Source organism: Physella acuta, unplaced genomic scaffold (genome assembly GCF_028476545.2).
Source record: "Physella acuta isolate Inbredline_101_S28 unplaced genomic scaffold, ASM2847654v3 ptg000197l, whole genome shotgun sequence".
Lineage (NCBI taxonomy): Eukaryota > Metazoa > Mollusca > Gastropoda > Physidae > Physella > Physella acuta.
The window spans coordinates 771,520-791,939 of record NW_026731716.1 but is presented as its reverse complement, the minus strand read 5'-3'; the positions used below and the strand labels follow the sequence as shown (position 1 = coordinate 791,939).

Sequence of the window (20,420 nt, the reverse complement as noted above, 5' to 3'; positions counted from 1 at the left end):
GTCTCCCAGAAGAGAATTATAAATATAGATGGTACAATCAGAGGCGTCGTGAGGAACGGGAGCGGACCGCACCAGGTGACACCATTTAAGGGGGTGACACCAAGCCAAAAATAGCAAAAGATATATATAGAAGAAAACGATCATTCAAGCTAAATAAATGATTAATTAGAGTTAAAAAGTCTTTTCATTAAAAGCTGAATTGACAAATACCGACAAGGATGGGGGGGGGGGGGGGGGGACGACACCATGACGTAAACCTGCTAACGTTATAGAAAACTATGCCATATCCAACTGTATTTATAACCGTCTATAGATGAACATCGTTAGTATAAACTGTGCACAGTTTAAAGCTATCACTGTGTGGAGAGAGGTGTGAAACCAACTAAGCGTTGCAAAATGTGCCTGAAAAAAATGTTTTCTTTGGAATTGTAATAATTGACACGTCAATCCACATCTGAGGTGGGGAGGGGCGTGTATAAAAATAAGTATATGTAAATATATACATTCATATATATATATATATATATATATATATATATATATATATATATATATATATATATATATATATATATATACATATATATATATTTATAGGCCTATATATCAAAAAAATTCGCGGGGTGGGGGGACACCATTAGTTCCACACTGGAAGACACCCGACCTAGCGACACCACTGTTAATGCTCTGACATTTAAAATTAAATGATACAAAATATTTTGTTTTTATATGAAATTGCATTATAATAAGACCATATTGAAATTCTTTAGAGGACGCAGATCGCTTGACTTTTATTAAAATGTGTCGTTAGGTAGTATGTTACTCTGACAGGCATCGGTAATGACAAACGTGTGTAGCTTGGTGTGGGAAGGTCGTGTGTAGACCTGTGTGGGAAGGTTGTGAGAAGACTTGTGTGGGGGAAGGTCGTGTGAAGACTTGTGTGGGAAGGTCGTGTGAAGACTTGTGTGGGAAGGTCCTGTGTAGACGTGTGGGAAGGTTGAGTGTGTGTAAACGTGTGGGAAGGTCGAGTGTGTGTATACTTGTGTGTGAAGGTCGTGTGTAGACTTGTGGAGGAAGGCTGTATTTACCTCCAGTGGGGGAGTGGGTGTTCTAAAGCAATAGGGAGATTCGTTGTTATAAATAAGCATCCTTGCAGAGGAGATTTCGTAGCGAAATGTCAATAGAATTTTAAGATGCACTGCCTGCTTTAGTAATGTTTACAAAAACTCGATTATGACGTAACAATATACTTCAGAAGATGGTAGTTGCATGGACAGGCAGATAGTGGGTGACAACGCCCATGCACCTAGTCCAGGTCAGTTAGAAGTGCGGAAAGGTATTTAGTTAACAACCATCTTGGAGGTCGTCTATAAATAGCGTCACAATCCTAGGAAAGACAAGTTTGAACTTTGTGATGATGTGCACAAGGGGAAGGGCAACTGTTAGAGTGAAAAATATGTTTTTAATATGTGTGTCGTTAATACATTTATAATCTTCATTACACCTGTGTATTCCTGTACAGATAAAATCTATATTACGTTTGTGGGGGTGTCAATACAGTTAAAATCTTCATTACATGTGTATGTAACGTTATTCGCACAAATTAATTAAATTTGGTATGCGTGTGACCCTGCATATCTTAACATCCCTTAACCTTGCACCGAGCAGCACAAATATAGCAACATAATTCGTTCTTAAATACACTATTTTATTTTAGTCAATACGATTTTTATCACTTAGGTGTTACCTTACATACCAATTCATTATTTTAGATTGTGTGTGATCTAAAAATATTGTCATGGTTATTTAAAGAATATACATCTGATATTTTATATAATTAACTACAATTGTTGAATAAATGAATTCTATCCATAAGAGTTGCATTAATTCACGATTACTGGTGTGTGTGTGTGTGTGTGTGTGTGTGTGATTCTCTGTGTATGTGAGTTGGGTGTGTGTGTGTGTGTGTGTTCGAGGCCAAAAGTTTAATGATGTATGAGAACTTCACCTTAATTCTCTCCGTTAATTCTTTTATTCATACCGTCCTGTAGCCTATTGTACAGTCGCATTAAGCCAACCAGCAATGTGTACAAGTTTCAATAGACTGCCAGGTAAACATGGCCGTCTAGAATATAGGCAACTCTCCTACCTGGGTTTTAAACTTCCTCAATGCTTTAGTGCGCAGCTAGCCACTTGCTAGTGACCGAATCTTAAATTTAGATTGGTCTAAAAAGTTAACTGGATTGTCACATAACATCAAATATCAGAATCTGTGCTAGCCGTCTAATGTATGCACTCAAGGTACTGGATTTATATTTCTGGAGTTTAAGTTTCGCCACAACTGCTGAAACAAGTGCATCTTAAGATATAATGTAAGTAGATTCATGTATTTTATTATGTCTGTTTTTACAGCTTAGAAAAAAATTAAATTCAAATTGTTTTAGGACAAACATTAACATGTGTGGTTGTGGCGTGTGTGTTTAATATCGTATTTTTCATGCTTTTCAATGAACCCCTAAACCAGTCGTCATTTCGATAAATGCATGGGTCTTTCAAGTTGCTCGCATTCTTATAAGCGTTGCAAAGGATATTTCTTTAGGGAATAATATATATATATATATATATATATATATATATATATATATATATATATATATATATATATATATATATACACACATATATATATATATATATATATATATATATATATATATATATATATATATATATATATATATATATATATATGTGTGTGTGTGTGTGTGTGTGTGTGTGTGTGTGTGTGTGTGTGTGATTCTCTGTGTATGTGAGTTGGGTGTGTGTGTTGTTAAAAAATTTGAATGAGCCCACCATGATAGAGTATTTTTGAGGCATCGCTCACAATCTCTCTTTATATGTTATAATAAAAAACTGTTTTTTTCTAATGTTTATTTTGTTTTTTTCTTAATTACTAATTTTTGTTCTCAACATCTTTGGGTTTCCTTATATAAATCGCAATTGGTGGCTTTTTTGTCCAGGGGTTTATGACCGGGCGCCAGCCTACCTGTACTGCAGAAATAGTTCACAGCAATTAATACACTAAATAAACCTTGCATTTATAACGAACGTGTCGAGTGACAAACGGGCTGTGTATGTAACATTCATAGTTTGAAATGACAAACGTAATTCTGACTGGTATTGATAATACATAAATAATGGATGCATTCGTGTATAGTGCTGATTGTGTATAAAATATTCATAAAATAAGTTGCGATGTTATTACAGTAAATACGGTTATTAAAACTTTATTGTGAGGTTTTTGTAGGTCTTTACTAAAGATTGGATGTGCAAAAATCCTATCCCACTTCTGACACCTGTGTAACAATTCTATGTGGTTAATAGAACTGTTATTGTAGATTTGTGACAGTACACTTCTTTGCTGAACGTGATAGCTTTATTACAAATATGTAGACATATTGGAGTTGAGACAATAAAACAATAATCCATAGTTAAAATAATACAAAAACAGTCAACAAACAGAGTTACATCGTGACGGCTTACATTCTTCATTACAGGCAGGCACACTTGTACACCTTACACTTGCCCTTGTATACCCTTCATTCTCTCCCTCAGCGTAGGTGATCGAGATCTACAAAATGCATAGAAAAACATGATTAACCGCTCACAGTGTTTCTTCCAGTCTTTTTTCTCCGGGGGGGGGGGGGGGGGGGGCACTTGATATTTCCGGGGGAGGGGACACGTTGGTAAAAGTATAATTTATACTTTTTTTCCTGTGACTTTTCTTCCTGTGACTTTTTTCTGTGCTGCTTTTCCTGTGACTTTTTTCTTGTGACGTTTTTTTCCTACAATCGCGGTGGGGTGGGGTGGAGGGGCGAGTCTAGCCTCAATCGTTGTACTCACTGTTGTGTAGTAGGCTATTATCATAAGGCAATAAATTGTGTAAGCTACAATTTGAGTAGAGAAAGACATTGTATTGAAGTGAGAAGACCGGCTAACAGACAAAACTTGATCTTGTTTGATGATAGCTGTTATGAGAATACCGCTCGATTGATAGTAGTAAAATAAAGTAAAGTTTCCCTTTCAAACCTGACGGTCTATGGGGCAAGTGAAGTAGAGTTCACTTGTTTCTGTGACCTCGGCATATGAAGAGATAGTGTGGTCAGCACTATGCCCAGCCGCCTTTACTTTCCCTAACAGGAGTTAGGTACCCATCAGAGTTGGGTGGACTCAGGGACGGTCTACTGACTTGAACCCGGATTCGAACTCGTGACTAACGGGTTAGCAGTCCAGCTCTCTACAGCTAGACCACTCCGTCCCGCTCGATTGATAGGATTTGTAATACTTAATAGTCATAAATTCATTACCTGTTGTATACATATTTTCTGCTTACATAGAAAAATCTGTTTAAAACTTTCAGCATAAATTAAAGCGTATTTTATTAGTCAAATGGTTCTTCCACATATAGCAAGACGTTTCTTTCTGTTTTCTATAAGAGTGCCTTTTTCCGCTCTTCTTTTCACGTTTTCTCAACTTTGCATTTTTACTCAACATTCAAAATTCAAATCGCTAAAATTTGGGACACTTTGTTATACAAGACTAAAACATTGCACGTATATTCAGCATTATATCATCTACAAATATACGTTTGTACATTAAGTTTACTACAAAACTTTAGGAAATATTGATATTTATGTAGCACTACCCCCTAATTTTTGCACATACATTTACGTAAAAATGTGTATTAAAAATTGAGTACAAGCTATCGCAATGAGTAAACGTAGAAATGTATAGTTGGGTTTGAGAAATCTAAATCTTTAATCCGCTTTTAAAAATCTCTTATGAGAACAAAGTTATAGCGCTTTGAAAAGGTGTTAGTTTTCACACCTTTTCAAGGTTTCCATGGCAACCAGTACTGCTATTGACGGCTATATATTATTTTTGTCTATAGTTTAACAACTATAAACATATGAACTTATTAAACACCCACAAATGTGTTAAAAAAACTTTTATCCGTGGTGCCTATCCTAAAAAATGATAAATGTCAGGAAAAAAAATAAACCTCGTTTGAGTTTAGTGGGAAGTTTGTAGCAGGCGCTAATTCGTTTAGGACAGTCTATTATGTTTTATCTTTGGAACTGTCTATTACGATATGGTACAGATTAGATCAGCAGCGATAAAAAGTGTTTTAACATTCTAAGCCAATGTGGAATTCAAATGCATTGTCAAAGAAATGCATTCAAGATCTATAGCTAAAAGTGAAGTATCTTTTATTGTATGGCTTGGAGCTAGGTTACAGACAGTGCAGATTGAAAAGGTGATGGTTAGGGCACAATCTATAATAGACAGTATAGAACCTCACACAGCAGGTTCTGGTGAAAAGTACACGGGGACAGAGGAAGATGAGACCAAATATGGTATAAAGAAAATCGTTTGAAATAGAGATGGGGGAGGCTGGATAATTAAAGTTCGATCTTCATAAAAATCAATTGAGTTGACGAGCGAGGTGTTGCCTACGCCTATACTCCGAAACAAATAAGTAAAAGTAAAATAAAAGATTTTAGAGCAGTGCTTCTTAACCTGGATTCGATGGAACCCAAGAGGTTCGGTGAGTCCGTCTCAGGGCTTCGGTCGAGATCAAGACACACTAGCGCCTCATATGATTCAAAATCGGATTTTGTCAGTGTGGCTGATAAAACTATTAAGAAGTGGTCGGCGAATGTGCATATGAAACTTGTGGGAGTTCGGTTACCTTCAAACAGGTTACGAACCACTGCTTCAAAGTGTAGTTTGTAGATGGTGCAAGCTTGTTTGGTCTACTTTTGTTTGTGTCTTTAGAACAATTTCGATAGTAGTATATTACAGTTTAAAATTATTAGTTTGAACAAAGTAACAAAGCAGTAGCAATCGTCGTGTTGTATCAGTTTTATCTCGTTTAGAAGGTCTAATGACCTTCACTGTTTGAAAACTGCAGTATTAGGACTTTTTATGAATCAAGCAATCAAAAACTTCTCTATTCTGTACAATCTACTATTTTCCTTTTCCGCTAAAATTTCGGCAAAAGAGTATCGCCTTCCACCCACCCGCTCCGACCGTATGTTATTTTACTGATCGGATAGCGATACCAGAATCCGTGATATTTATTTCTCTTTAAGACCGTGATCCAGGCAAAATGTGATGCAGTCAAGTAAAAGTATCTGATCTCTCACGTTCAAGTTGAGACTGGGTAGTGAAATCGTATATTACGCATTACTACAATTAGTTACTTTTTTAAGTGTTAAATTACTAATCCTTGCGATTCTGTTAGCGAAAGAGCGCCCCTACTCCCCACCATCTTGGACAAAGCTGGTAGAGCGGGTTGTAACGTCACTAACACTATTTTTAATGTTCTACCTAACTCTTTTTTTCAATGTTACACAATCGTAAATATGCATTGTTACACATGTTTTTTTAGAAGTGGTTAAGTTAAACAACTTACTAATCCAGTGTACGTTTTTTCCGAAAAAGCGCTACCCCACTCCCCCTCTTTCTAGGAAAAGCTGGAAGCGCTTTTAGCCGATCACTGTTTTTTTAAGACTATATGTTTTACATTTATACAAGCAACGTCGAAAACAATTGAATCAATATGCAAAGGCGTGTAGCTGTTTATAATTCAAAACTGCCGCTTAAAATGGGCTTATAAATATTTTTACCCCTTTTTGCGCCCCCCCCTAGGGTCGGCGCCCGTGGCGGCCGCCCTTCCGCTTCCCCCCCCCCCCTAGCTACGCCTCTGAGCATTGGAGTATATCTTAGAGATGATTACTTCACCTAGACAACCTCAGTATATTGGACAGAGAGGTACTGAAAAACAGTTTCACACAGTCATTGCTACATAGCTTGATCAAAGATATGCATCCCGAGGAAGGTGATTAGGTCTCAAAGAGTATGCTCCTCTAATTTGGCACCCCTGGTCATGCCTCCTACCAGCTGATACAGCGAATGAAAGGCTTTAGATGGAAATACATTTTTCTTGAATTGTATTGTAAATCTGACACATGACACTGCGTGCTGTAAATCTATTATATGACACAATCCGCTGTAAATCTGACATCTAGCACTACGTTCTGTAAATCTAAGCTATGACACTCTCCGCTGTCATTTTGACTTTTAGCACTACGTGCTGTAAATCTAAGACATGACACTACATGTTACAGCACTCAACGGTTCAGTGATGTGTTAACAGTGTTCACTTTGATTGGAGCTTATCTTAATTTATGTACACTTACTTCCTGCTCGACATGACAACATTGAACCAACCATTTCAAAGCTCTGGGAGAGTTCAGTGCTAAGAAATCAGGGGGAATTCCAGAACACTAGGAAGGGAATTAACATCGTCAATGGATATGCAAAAACGCTTGTTAAGGCCCATCGACCCAGGAGTGTTAAGCTTGAACGGGGCACACTCTGATATTTGTTTGGGGCCACCACACATTCCTTCCTTCCTTCCCTCCTTCACTCATCGCTTTGAAACCATAAATGTAAACATCAAATCATGCAGTGTTTTTAAATTGCATCGCGTTGTCTTAATCAAGTAGGGTTTGTTTATAAAGCGACTTAATTTAATGTTATAGTTACCACAGTTTCTACTCTTTTGCACAATGTGAAGAAAATATTAAAAACACGCAAATTACTAAAACATATTAAACGGATCAATGTCAAATAATATTATCGCTTCTATTCCTAGAAAAATTGGATACATCTTAAAAAATGGGTCGTAAAAACTAATTAATCAAGATGTTTTATATTTCTTTGAGGGGAGGTAATTTTAAAAAAAATTCAACTCGTGCTAATTTAAAAAATGTGAATGAAAATTTCGCAGACGTGCAAAGGGCATTATTGTTGGAATATTGTAATTAGCATGGATTGATATTTCAGTTGTGTTTATGTTATGCGTTTGCGTTAGCGTTTCCGTTAGTGTTTTTTGTGTGTTTGCATTTGCATTGTGTTTGTGTTTTGTTTTGTGTTTGTGTTTGCGTTTGCTTTTTATTTTGTGTTTGCGTTGTGTCTGAGTTTGCGTTTGCGTTTTTGTTTTGTTTTGTTCTGTTCCCAAGTTGGAACATTTAAAACATTCACCGTGGCGGAGCACGGGTATGCAGCTAGTATATATATATATATATATATATATATATATATATATATATATATATATATATATATATATATATATATATATATATATATATATATATATGTCTGTGTGTGTGTGTATATATATATATATATATATATATTTATATATATATATATATATATATATATATATATATATATATATATATATATATATATATATATATATATATATATATATATATATATATACATGGGGGTGTGCGTGTGTGTGTGTGTGCATGTGTGGTGGGGTGTGGGGGTGGGTGTGAACTGAAAAATAATAACTAAACAAATGCTAGTGAAAATATGCTATTTTTCCAAGATAGAAAACAAATTGTCAACTTATGGGTGGGGGGAATATAGCAAAAGAATGTATACATTTAAGCTCTTGTATTAGGTGGCTCTCTCAGTATCATCTTAGCGAATGAAGCTTAATATATGTGAAATACAAACTAGTCTAAATCCATCAGTAAACGAAGAAAGGACTAGATCTATTTTGCAAGTGCAACTAAAAGAGGCGAAAAACGAATTTTAGAAAAACTATTAATACTAATAGTTTCGCTGTCTGTCTATCTATCTATCTATCTATCTATCTATCTATCTGTCTGACAAGAACGCTCTAGAGAAAACACAAGGAAAATAAAAACATGCATAGTAATTCGAAAAACGAAGTATGACGTCGACACATTTAGCGCACAGAGTAGAAAATAATCTCAAGCCGGATAGTGCACACATTAATATGACGTCATTGATTATCGACAGACAGCGAAACTATTATTATAGATTCAATACAAAGGCAATTTGGTCTAATCTAAGTGTTTCAGTGTTTCTTTCAGACTTTTTCCTCCCCGGAGAGGGGTGGGGGTACTTGAAATTTTCGGGGGCGGGGGTAGAATTTTCTGGGAGGAGGCGGACACTGGAAAAAGTGTATAATTATATTTCGTTGAATGGGACGGTAGACATGTTTGGGGGGGGGGGTGTGGTGGGGGGTGGGGGCGGTGTGTGGCGGGGTGGTGTGTGTGGGGGGGGTGGGGGTGGTGTGTGGGGGTGGGGGGGTGGTGTGTGTGGGGGGGGTGGGTTGGTTTTAGTTTAGAGAAAAGAGACAGCACTATCAGCCTAGCGCCCGTTGTACCCTTCCTCAACGGGCCATTTTTCTCGTCTATAATAATAGTTTCGCTGTCTGTCTGTCTATCTGACAAGAACGCTCTGTCTGACAAGAACGCTCTAGAGAAAACACAAGCAATTTAAAAACATGCATAGTATTTCGAAAAACGAAGTATGACGTCGACACATTTAGCGCAGAGTAGAACATAATCTCAAACCAGAGAGTGCACACAGTCATATGACGTCATTGATTATCGCGTAAACATTGAATTAAAAAGGAAATGTTGTCTAATCTAAATGGTTTGCGTGAAGAGTTTCTTGCATACAATTCTTCGGGTAGGGGCGAAGCCCCACCCCCCGCGTAAGAACGTCTGAGCCCCCCCCCCCCTCCCCAACTCAAAAGAAATTTCCTCATCGATACTCTATAATAAAATTACCGCCTAATTAATGTGTCTAATCTAAAAAGTGGTTTTCTTGCAATGGGACGGTAGACATGTTTTTTTTGGGGGGGTGGGGGGGGTGTGGGGGGTGTGTGTGGGGGGGGGGGGGGGTGGTGTGGGGGGGGGGGGGGTGGTGTGTGGGGGTGGGGGGGGGTGGGGGTGGTGTGTGGGGGGGTGGGTTGGTTTCAGTGTTTCTTTCAGACTTTTTCCTCCCCGGAGAGGGGTGGGGGTACTTGAAATTTTCGGGGGCGGGGGTAGAATTTTCTGGGAGGGGGCGGACACTGGAAAAAGTATATAATTATATTTCGTTGAATGGGACGGTAGACATGTTTTTTTTGGGGGTGGGGGGTGGTGGAGGGGTGGGGTGGGGGGTGGTGTGTGTGTGTGGGGGGGTGGTGTGGGGGGGGGGTGGGGGGTGGTGTGTGGGGGGTGGGTTGGTTTCAGTGTTTCTTTCAGACTTTTTCCTCCCCGGAGAGGGGTGGGGGTACTTGAAATTTTCGGGGGCGGGGGTAGAATTTTCTGGGAGGGGGCGGACACTGGAAAAAGTATATAATTATATTTCGTTGAATGGGACGGTAGACATGTTTTTTTTTGGGGGGGGGTGGGGGTGGTGTGTGGGGGTGAGGGGTTGGGGTGGGGTTGGTGTGTGGTGGGGGGTGGGGGTGGTTTGTGGGGGTGGGGGTGTGGGGGTGGGGTGGTGGGGTGGGGGTGGTGTGTGGGGGGGTGGGTTGGTTTTAGTTTAGAGAAAAGAGACAGCACTATCAGCCTAGCGCCCGTTGTACCCTTCCTCAACGGGCCATTTATCTAGTTCTATATAATAGTTTCGCTGTCTCTCTATGTATCTATCTATCTATCTATCTGTCTGACAAGAACGCTCTAGAGAAAACACAAGGAAATTAAAAACTCTCACAGTGAAACGAAAGACGAAGTATGACGCGGTCACATTTAGCATAGAGTAGAACATAATCTCAAACCAGAGAGTGCACACAGTAATATAATGACGTCATTGATTATCGCGTAAACATTGAATAAAAAGGAAATGTTGTCTAATCTAAATGGTTTGCGTGAAGAGTTTCTTGCATACAATTCTTCGGGTAGGGGCGAAACCCCACCCCACGCGTAAGAACGTCTGTGTGGGGTGGGTGGGGGTGGGAGGGGTGGGGGTGGGGGTGGTGTGTGTGGGGGGGGTGGGTTGGTTTTAGTTTAGAGAAAAGAGACAGCACTATCAACCTAGCGCCCGGTGTATCCTTCCTCAACGGGCCACTTTTCTCGTTAATACTAATAGTTTCGCTGTCTGTCTGTCTATCTGACAAGAACGCTTTGTCTGACAAGAACGCTCTAGAGAAAACACAAGCAAAATAAAAACATGCACAGTAATTCGAAAAACGAAATATGACGTCGACACATTTAGCGTAGAGTAGAACATAATCTCAAGGCGGAAAGTGCACACAGTAAAATGACGTCATTGATTATTGCGTAAACATTGAAAAAAAGGAAATGTTGTCTAATCTAAATGGTTTGCGTGAAGAGTTTCTTGCATACAATTCTTCGGGTAGGGGCGAAGCCCCACCCCCCGCGTAAGAACGTCTGAGCCCCCCCCCCCCCCCCCTCCACAACTCAAAAGAAATTTCCTCATCGATACTCTATAATAAAATTACCGCCTAATTAATGTGTCTAATCTAAAAAGTGGTTTTCTTGCAATGGGACGGTAGACATGTTTTTTTTTGGGGTGGGGGGGGGGGGGGTGGGGTGGAGGGGTGGGTGTGGGGGGGGGGGGGTGTGGGGGGGTGTGGGGGTGGTGTGTGTGGGGGGGGGGGGTGGGGGGGTGGGGGGTGGTGTGTGGGGGGGTGGGTTGGTTTCAGTGCTTCTTTCAGACTTTTTCCTCCCCGGAGAGGGGTGGGGGTACTTGAAATTTTCGGGGGCGGGGGTAGAATTTTCTGGGAGGGGGCGGACACTGGAAAAAGTATATAATTATATTTCGTTGAATGGGACGGTAGACATGTTTTTTTTGGGGGGGGGGGGTGGGGGGTGGGGGGCGGTGTGTGGAGGGGGTGGTGTGTGTGGGTGAGGGGTGGGGGTGGGGGTGGTGTGTGGTGGGGGGTGGGGGTGGTGTGTGGGGTTGAGGGGTTGGGTTGGGGGTGGTGGGGGGTGGGGGTGGGGGTGGTGTGTGGGGGTGGGGGGGTGGGGTGGGGGTGGTGTGTGGGGGGGGTGGGTTGGTTTTAGTTTAGAGAAAAGAGACAGCACTATCAGCCTAGCGCCCGTTGTACCCTTCCTCAACGGGCCATTTTTCTCGTTCTACATAATATAAAAGAAAACGAAGAATATCTCAAGCCACCCTACGTGAAACAATCATGAATATTTATAGGATATTTTAATACTTGCACCATTTCACGTTGACTTACAAAAGCTCAATTAGTCTTGTAACGGTTCTGTCTAACGTGTTTAGGTAGGAGTGTGTTTAAAATTGCTTTTTAATGAAAATAAAAATATTAGTATTACTAGGCTTAAATTGCGAAGCATTCATGAGAACAGTATTCAATTACAACTTAAATTACTTGAGGAGTATGAATCAGGATAAATGTATTACAATCCTGATATTACAACTACAGTACTTTTAATCGTGCATGATTATAAATTATCTTATAAAAATCGTAAATATACGAAGATTTGATTCAGATAACTAAATTTGAAAACATCTATCCATACCTTTTAAAAATAGGCCTACTGTTTTAAACAAGTTTAAATTATAGCGCTGCTTGTCTAGATCCAATGGAATATACACAATGATTTTAATAATAGTTATGACATTTTATATTAATTTAGTATGTGTGATCAGTCCACTATACATTTGCAGGTCTGATAAAGTAAGCTAGCCTGATATATATTACTGGTCGTATTTTGTAAACGAAGCAAGATCAATCAGAATCCCATTTATTTTTTTAGGGAGAGCTCACATTAAATAAAAATTATTTGACACGAAGCGATTACAGCTACATTTAAAACTGTTAAGCGTGGGCGTTGTCCGACTACGAGACAAACGTATAACTTCATGGGAGAAAAAGATCTCATACTTTCGTATTTGCAAATTTAGGGGGGAAAAAGGCTCATGTTTTGGAAATTCAGCGTTCATTTAGACTACAAAACAAATAAAAATCGATAGGAAAATTATTTTTACTCTCGTAGAAAAGAGAAAATTTTGGGGGCAACGAATTAGGGGGGTCTCCTGTTCAACTCCAAAATCCGCCACTGTAAATGAGCTATGGCCTTACAGCAAAAATTTTGAGATGACCTTGCCATATCCTTTGTAGCTCCCACCCGCCATCTAATTTCGGTTTTAACTCTCATAAATTCGCCAAATAAAGCAATAATACTAATTATCCACTTCTCATTTCAAGTAACTAATATTCATAACTGGTTACTTTCTGCCCTTTAAAAACGTTTGGGTTAAAGCGCCTATGTAAGCTACTAGACGGATCACTCATACACTCACATGTTGAAGTAAAACATGTTTTTCTAGCCTGTTTTTTTTTAAGATTCAGTGTTTTATTTCCTGAAACTATTTGATCAACTAAACTGTGCCAGAAATAAAATGTATAAAATTTTAGGTAGCTTTGCTTTATGTTAACAGTTTCCAAGTAGAAAGCGACGACAGCTGATGAGGGGCGGGGAGTTTTGAAGTTCATTCATGGAGAACAACTCATTGTTGTCTTTTTGAAAAAGATGGGTCAATCATTTGTCACCATTCGGCTGCTGTTTATGTTTTTAACGCTAAAAACTACTCATTTTATTGTCATAAACGATCGCTGGTCCGGATTATGTTATATTAGGCAGCGTCGGCTTTATGTAAACAATGTCTGGATAGGAGGTTATGGCAGTTGGTATTTATATTTAAGTGTGAGCACGTGTTAGATTTTTTTTTTTCAATGATTGAAGCTTGTGATGCAAACATTAAAACTTTTTCTTAGTGAAAACCAACAATTAACCAGTAAATTTTGGGACCCCTAAACATCGGGGGCCCATGACTGCAGCCCTTTAAGCCCCCCCCCCCCTTACTCGTAACCAGAGTATAGAGGAAGTATTGTAATCGTGGACAAAAATCACTTGAAATTTTGACAGTTTTCACCATTTTACATCTCACTACTTCATCATGTGTGGAGTATAGGGGACTTATTTTAATCGGACAGAAATTCTAAATCAATTTTAATCGGGCAGAAATTCTAAATCCATATTTGTCAGAATTTCGGCGTTTCACGCATAATCAAGTCGGAAACACTGGGTATTGCAATTCTGTCCATGTGTGTGTTAGTATGTCTGTGTATGTCTGTGAACACGAAAACTTGCGTACCGTTACAGCTAGGTTGATGAAATTTCATATATAAGTATTATATCAAATTTTTAGTTCTGTATCAACATTTCAGCGATTTCCGATAGCCGGAAGTTTACCTTATTCTACTTTTGGTTTTTCAAAAAACCCTATAACTTTAGTGCTGTTACAGATAGATAACGAAATTTCAGATTTAAGTAAAAGTTCTAAATCCCTGCCTTCTGTCAAATTTTGAGTAATTGAAATTTAAAACTAATATTGATTGACATCCTGTTTGATATGATTATAATTAGACAAAAAATTACAGGGACTGCCCAGATCTAGTGAAGTTCCTCCTGACGGTGTGCTTTTTGCTGTGTGTGGCTTGTGCCGGTAAGGTCGTCTTGTAAATCTCTTACAGAGAAGTCATGTAAGACGAGGGGGGGGGGGGGTATAGGGGACAATAGCTTCAATAGAATCACGTTAAAACGTACTTTAAGTAACTAATAGATACAAGATTTTTCTTCACATTACGCAGGCTTAAACGGCTCACACTATACTGTAGATTTTAAATTAGGCCATGCTGTAGTTGAAGTAGAGTTGATGTACATGTAAATCGTTACCTCAGCGTATAACGTGATTATGTGGGCAGCAATATGTCAAGATGTCCTTGTTTTCTCCCAACTTGAGTCAGGATCCGGTGGTAGCGAAGGGTCTATTTAGGGGCATCAGACTGACTCTAACTCGAGACTCCAAACTCGTGCCAACGGGGTCAATCGATACTCAGATCACGTGTGACATAATGGTCACTAGTACCATTAAAATATTACGCAGCTCTCCTAGCCAACTTCAACCACTACCCGACACCTCATTCAAATTCTTACGCTACTGCCTTATTTTCACCAAACACAAAAAAACACGAGCAAATAACTTGAACATTGTATCCTGCACACATCATGTTCTCTAACACACTAGCACCCCCGACGATATCAGCCAACAACAGCACACCTCGCGAGGGTGACATGCTCAACCTGACCTGTGTAACGCAAGACCAGAACGTCACCAGCTACGCCTGGTTCTTGAATGGCGCCATCTTGATCACGTCATCATCACCAAGCTACGTCATAGCTTACGCCAGAATGGCATGGAGAGATGACGGCAACTACAGCTGTAGGACTGTCCATTCTGATCTCACGTACGAGGAGAGTCCTGCTCTTTCTATTACAGGTATGGTATAATTACAGATATGGTATACCATCTTACTATAATTACAGGTACAATATCATTCGAGTTGCGCTTAGAACATAATACAATTATAAAAGTAAAGTTATCACTTTTAGAAAAAATCTACAACCTTAATTAATTTTATTTTTCAATTTAGAACATTTTAACAGTTGAAATTATTTTAAAGAAAAATAAGTATTAATTTTTACAGTGCTTAGACCTGAGACGCCAATATCCTTTAAGTACTTTATACTGGGGCGCAATGCAACGTTGACGTGTACCCCCAACGGCAACTTTACCTTCTACTTCTTCCACGGGCCGGTGCTGATACAAAACTCCACCAGCAATGTCTACAGATTCCCCGTGGTCACGTTCAATGACGCTGGGTTCTACAGGTGCGGTATTGATGATCTGTCTGCTCCCTCGCCACCTTTTGAGGTCAAGGTTTGGGGTAAGAGATTGCTCTCACATACAGTTAAATTGTTTTGATTTATTTTAACTTAATGTTTAGTCAATTTCAGTAATTGTATTTGATAAACTAGAAAATTATTTTAAAGTAATCTCTGATAACATCCAACAAATAATAATGTCTTTATTGATTAGGAAAGTACGGATTGTTTCCCTAGCGAATGTTGTATTTCTATTTCTCAAGGTGCTAAATAATTCACACAAAACGTTATTCCTGTAACAAATTCTATTTATTTTGTTCCACGTAAAACGCCACAAACGTCACCTCTTTTCCCCAGAAGCCCCCGCCACACCTGTCATACAATCCAGCCCAGTGTACCCTAGCGAGGGGGACGATACAGTGCTCACCTGCGTAGCCTCGGTCAGCAGTACCAACTACACCTGGACTCTACACGGCCGTGAACTAGCCAATCAGACAGAGAGGACGTTGTACATACAAGACGCCAAGCCAGGGGTGAATGACGGCAACTTTACATGTGTTGTTTATGATAACGTCACACGGTCGGATCCCAGTGTGAACTACACACTCAAATGTGTGTGGGTGCTTTATGCTTAGATTTATTTTTTTATGAGTAAGGACATTTATGTTTGGGTCAATGACCTTTGCAGGTAAAGTCATTCAGAATTCCAGAAAGCCGAAAGATTATCGCTGTTATAGCTAATTTAAATTTTAGGGACGTTTGGGTTCCTTGAGTTAATCCGCTGTGTAGAGAAAGGGGGGAGGGTCTGATGCATGGGTAACATGTGTTCCTTCATATCTTACTGTCATGGTTTTGTGCTTGGATTTCCAATGTGCAATCGTCCAATGGTCTGTTAGATTATGGAGCCAAATTATCATCCAAATTGACTTATGTAAGAACGATATACCAATTTTTCTAATTATTTTTCCGATGAAAAAATAACGAATTAAGCTTTTTAAAAATGTTTTATTTAGCTTGCAACGTCTGAGAATTTATGGCAAATCTTGTTTCTCAATTTCGACCCACTTCAAATGCAGCGATTTCTTTCAAACTTTCCAGATACGTTCAGCTCCGATGACTATATAAGTCTATCTATTTTTTAATTTAATTATATTTTTAATTAATCATTAGAAATTAATTAAACTGTTTCAAAACTAACGGAAGATAACAAAATTAAAAGCTAACGATCACTCGATAGATTCCCATATTCCATAACAGAACGGGAGATAACTAACTAGGCGTGATCACCCTATCATTGCTGAGCTGTGGTTCACGTCAAATTTTTGCAATCGTAGAGCTGGGTGGACTGACGGCTATTAGGGGCCGATAATATAATGTTTAACACGATTTGAAACTAAAGGCAGGTATACCTGATCTACTTAATCAAGTTGCTGTTTTCTGTAAACTGTCGCCACGGACGGCTGCTTTCACAAGAAAAGATGGGGGGGGGGGGAAGTCTTTCACGAGCTATTGACAGTGTTTTAAAGCAAATATTTTCAGTCGCAGCATTGGTGGTGTCGAATTCATAAATTATGAATAAATTTTGAATAAATAAAGAGTAGATAATGAGACTTTAAAATGCGTGCTGAATTCCAGTGTTGCCACGTAGACCCAGTCTCCAACCTACAGGCTCCTACACGTTAAAACCAGGATCTGACCTGACCTTGACTTGTGTGACCAATAGCACAGGAGTCATCGATTACGTTCTGTTACGCAACAACGTGGAACTTCGGACATCAAATTCCTCCGTGTTCGTCTTCAGTGGACTGGCAACAGCTGACTCTGGAGTCTACTATTGCGCTGCTAGAAACTACGCTGGGCAGATAACCTCGGCAGGGTTCTATAACCTAACATTCGGTTAGTTCCCTTGTCGTGTTTATTTTTAAGCTGAGTTCTACGAATATAGAGTTATATAACAATTATTTCAGATGAAATCAATTTTAAGCGATGACCATGCATTCTGTAGTGTTTTCACTATATAAACGAAGTACGTGTTGTATCACAGAGCAGAGCTGCCCGCCTCTACAAGAACAAGGTGTCGTGTTACCGTCGGCTACCATCGGCCATGTAGTAGAAACCTCTTGCCCAACTGACTATACAGGTGGGTAGTGGCTACACTGTCACGTGAACGTATTGGTAGTGGCTAGACTTTCGGGTGAACGTATTGGTATTGGCTAGACTTTCACGTGAACGTATTGGTATTGGCTAGGCTTTCACGTGAACTTATTGGTATTGGCTAAACTTTCACGTGAACTTATTGGTATTGGCTAGACTTTCACGTGAACTAGTAGTGGCTAGACTATCACGTGAACGGATTGTATGTTCATGTGACTTGATAGTCTTCACTTAATCAATTGATGAAAATTCATGGAACGTCTTGTTCTACTCTTATAGTTTATTTCCAAACAAGACTTTGTAAAGGATTCGACGCAATTCAAAACTTACTAATGTAGCAGTTATGAATGTACAGCTCTACATATGGCTGTTTTGTTTTCTGATGCCAATCTGCAGCCTTAGCAGTTGGAAGTGTGGGGGGGGGGGGGGACGGACATTGACTTCAATATCATCTTCAAATGTATAAAAATGAAAACATTTAACAGGAAACCAAATGCAAGATTTATTTTTGGCTTCAATGGTTGTATTATTCAGTAGTATTATCTACGTCGTAGCCAATATCTGTTTACGTCTTTAAACTTCCTTTAAATTCTGCTGCAACTATGTACAGGTACTGTTGTGGCCAGGTGTTGTACAGGAAGTATTTGGTGCCAGATAAACAAAAGTAACTGTACACAGAATGGCTTGGTGGATGTTGTAGGTTGAATTTTTTTTCTTGTACAGACAACAGTTAGGATTGCTGTGTATAGTACACGGTCAATATATCGTAGGCAATTTGTTTGTAACGTTTGTTGAACAATGCTTAAATGTAGCCTAATTTATTAATTAGTGTGGTTTTTAGCATATTATCACTAAGGCTAGAAGATTTTATAAAATTAGTACAGTTAAGAGAGAAGCATCACATTACCCCCTGTCTCTTTCTCTCGGTGATTCCACCCCTCCCGACATTACCTCTAAGATCATTTATCTATTACCCTGTCCATTACCCGCTAACATGTCGATTAACCCCCCCCCCCCTCACTTCATGATAATCGATAGAGCGTTTTTGACTAGGGGTATATCGAGACATAGTTATTATAAATAGAAAGTAAAATAAATAAATCAATATAAGAATAAGACACCAACACTCAGCTAGCAAATATATGATTCAGATTCTGTATGACAATCTAATATAATGTAAAGTAAATAATCTACCTTTACATTTCAGTGCAATTATTTAACAAACATAAGCAAGATTAACGATACTGCAATGAAAGGTATGTGTGTTGTTTACTCGAGAGAATTATAAACTTAAATTAGGATAAACTTTATAGTAGCCAGTCAGCTAATTACTACAGCAGCACGGGTCCGCTTAATTAGTTATCAGACATGTAGGACGGTACAATCACAGCAATCACACTGGCTGCTTGGAATAATAAGGTTCATATTCAGAACTGTTTTTAGCGTTTGTTCTCTTATTAAAGAATCATCTCCCTAGCTATCATCCTACTGCTAGTATCAACCTACTTCAGACTTACTGCTAATATCACCTACCTCCGAATACCACCTTACTGCTAATATCACCTACCTCCGAATACCACCTTACTGCTAATATCACCTACTGCTGGTTATCAACTCACCTGCAGACGCCACTGTTTAACCGTGTACTCACTTTCTCTCCTCAGAAACAATCAACAGTCTATCAACCTTGGTAAAAGCAACCTTAGAACCGGCTCCAACAGTATCTGGCGACCTTATAGCCATCACAGATATTCTCGGCAAGATAGGCGACTCGTTGGACACAGACAATCATCAACTCGACTCACAATCCCTAGAGGTTTGTTGAGATATCATTAGAACAAGATCTCGAGGTTCTGCTTGTAGGCTACTCGCTGAGAATTATCATCACATTTTCCCGTTTGTGTCCTAGACACATGGGACAGACGAAGTAGAGTTTATCTCTTTTAGTGACCACGGCTTATAAAGGGATAGTGTGGTCAGTAAGCCCAGCCGCCTTTACTTTTCCAAGCGTTAGTTAGATACTTATCAGAGCTGGGTGGACTCACGGACCTTATATTGACTTTAACCCGGATTTGAACTCGAGACTTTCGGGTTAGCAGTCTAGCGCTTCGCAAAATAAAACTGCAGCTACAAAGATGATCGTTCTCCTTGAATCAGATGCTGGTTTGTTGATTAAGACCTGGGCGGTGCGGGGAAACGTCCATAGAAATATCAATTGTCTTTAATGTGTGTGGTTAATAGTACAGTACGTTTCGTTTAAACTGATCTATCAGCTGATTGTATCGAAGATGTCTAATTTCCCCAGAGTTTGGTGTATGTGGCTGACTACGTGCTGTCTCAGGACGGAAAGGTGTGGGATGAAATCGATCACAACAGTTCGAACACCGATCAAATCAGCGATGAAGAAGCCAGTGCCAGCGGTATCCAAGGCAAAAAGTTGCTCAAGGCGATCGACGCCATCTCTACACCCAGATCAAACAACATCTCCTTGTTTACCGTCAAGAACAGTATGGGTAGGTCTAGAGATAATGAAGGGATAAAGCTGTGATGACTACACTCTCCCCTTGTGAGCCGAGGTCTTTGAAGCAGATGGTGATGATAATTTTCTCTAAGGTTTAAGTCAGCGATTATTGTACCCACTGATAGTATAAATTA

At 39.3% G+C, this 20,420-nt stretch overlaps 1 protein-coding gene across 1 annotated transcript in view; it reads left to right on the top strand.

The window, feature by feature from the left end:
- Window positions 1-2,294: 2,294 nt before the first annotated feature.
- LOC131937001 (adhesion G protein-coupled receptor L4) overlaps window positions 2,295-20,420 on the top strand; it is a 34,975-nt gene continuing 16,849 nt past the window's right edge. The window contains exons 1-11 of the mRNA XM_059294177.1: window positions 2,295-2,372; window positions 14,327-14,391; window positions 14,974-15,225; window positions 15,434-15,673; window positions 15,969-16,223; window positions 17,247-17,507; window positions 17,656-17,751; window positions 18,376-18,461; window positions 18,973-19,021; window positions 19,430-19,581; window positions 20,071-20,278. Coding sequence (XP_059150160.1) covers window positions 2,371-2,372; window positions 14,327-14,391; window positions 14,974-15,225; window positions 15,434-15,673; window positions 15,969-16,223; window positions 17,247-17,507; window positions 17,656-17,751; window positions 18,376-18,461; window positions 18,973-19,021; window positions 19,430-19,581; window positions 20,071-20,278 — 1,666 coding nt within the window. The 5' untranslated portion in view covers window positions 2,295-2,370. The remainder of the gene's footprint in view (window positions 2,373-14,326; window positions 14,392-14,973; window positions 15,226-15,433; window positions 15,674-15,968; window positions 16,224-17,246; window positions 17,508-17,655; window positions 17,752-18,375; window positions 18,462-18,972; window positions 19,022-19,429; window positions 19,582-20,070; window positions 20,279-20,420) is intronic.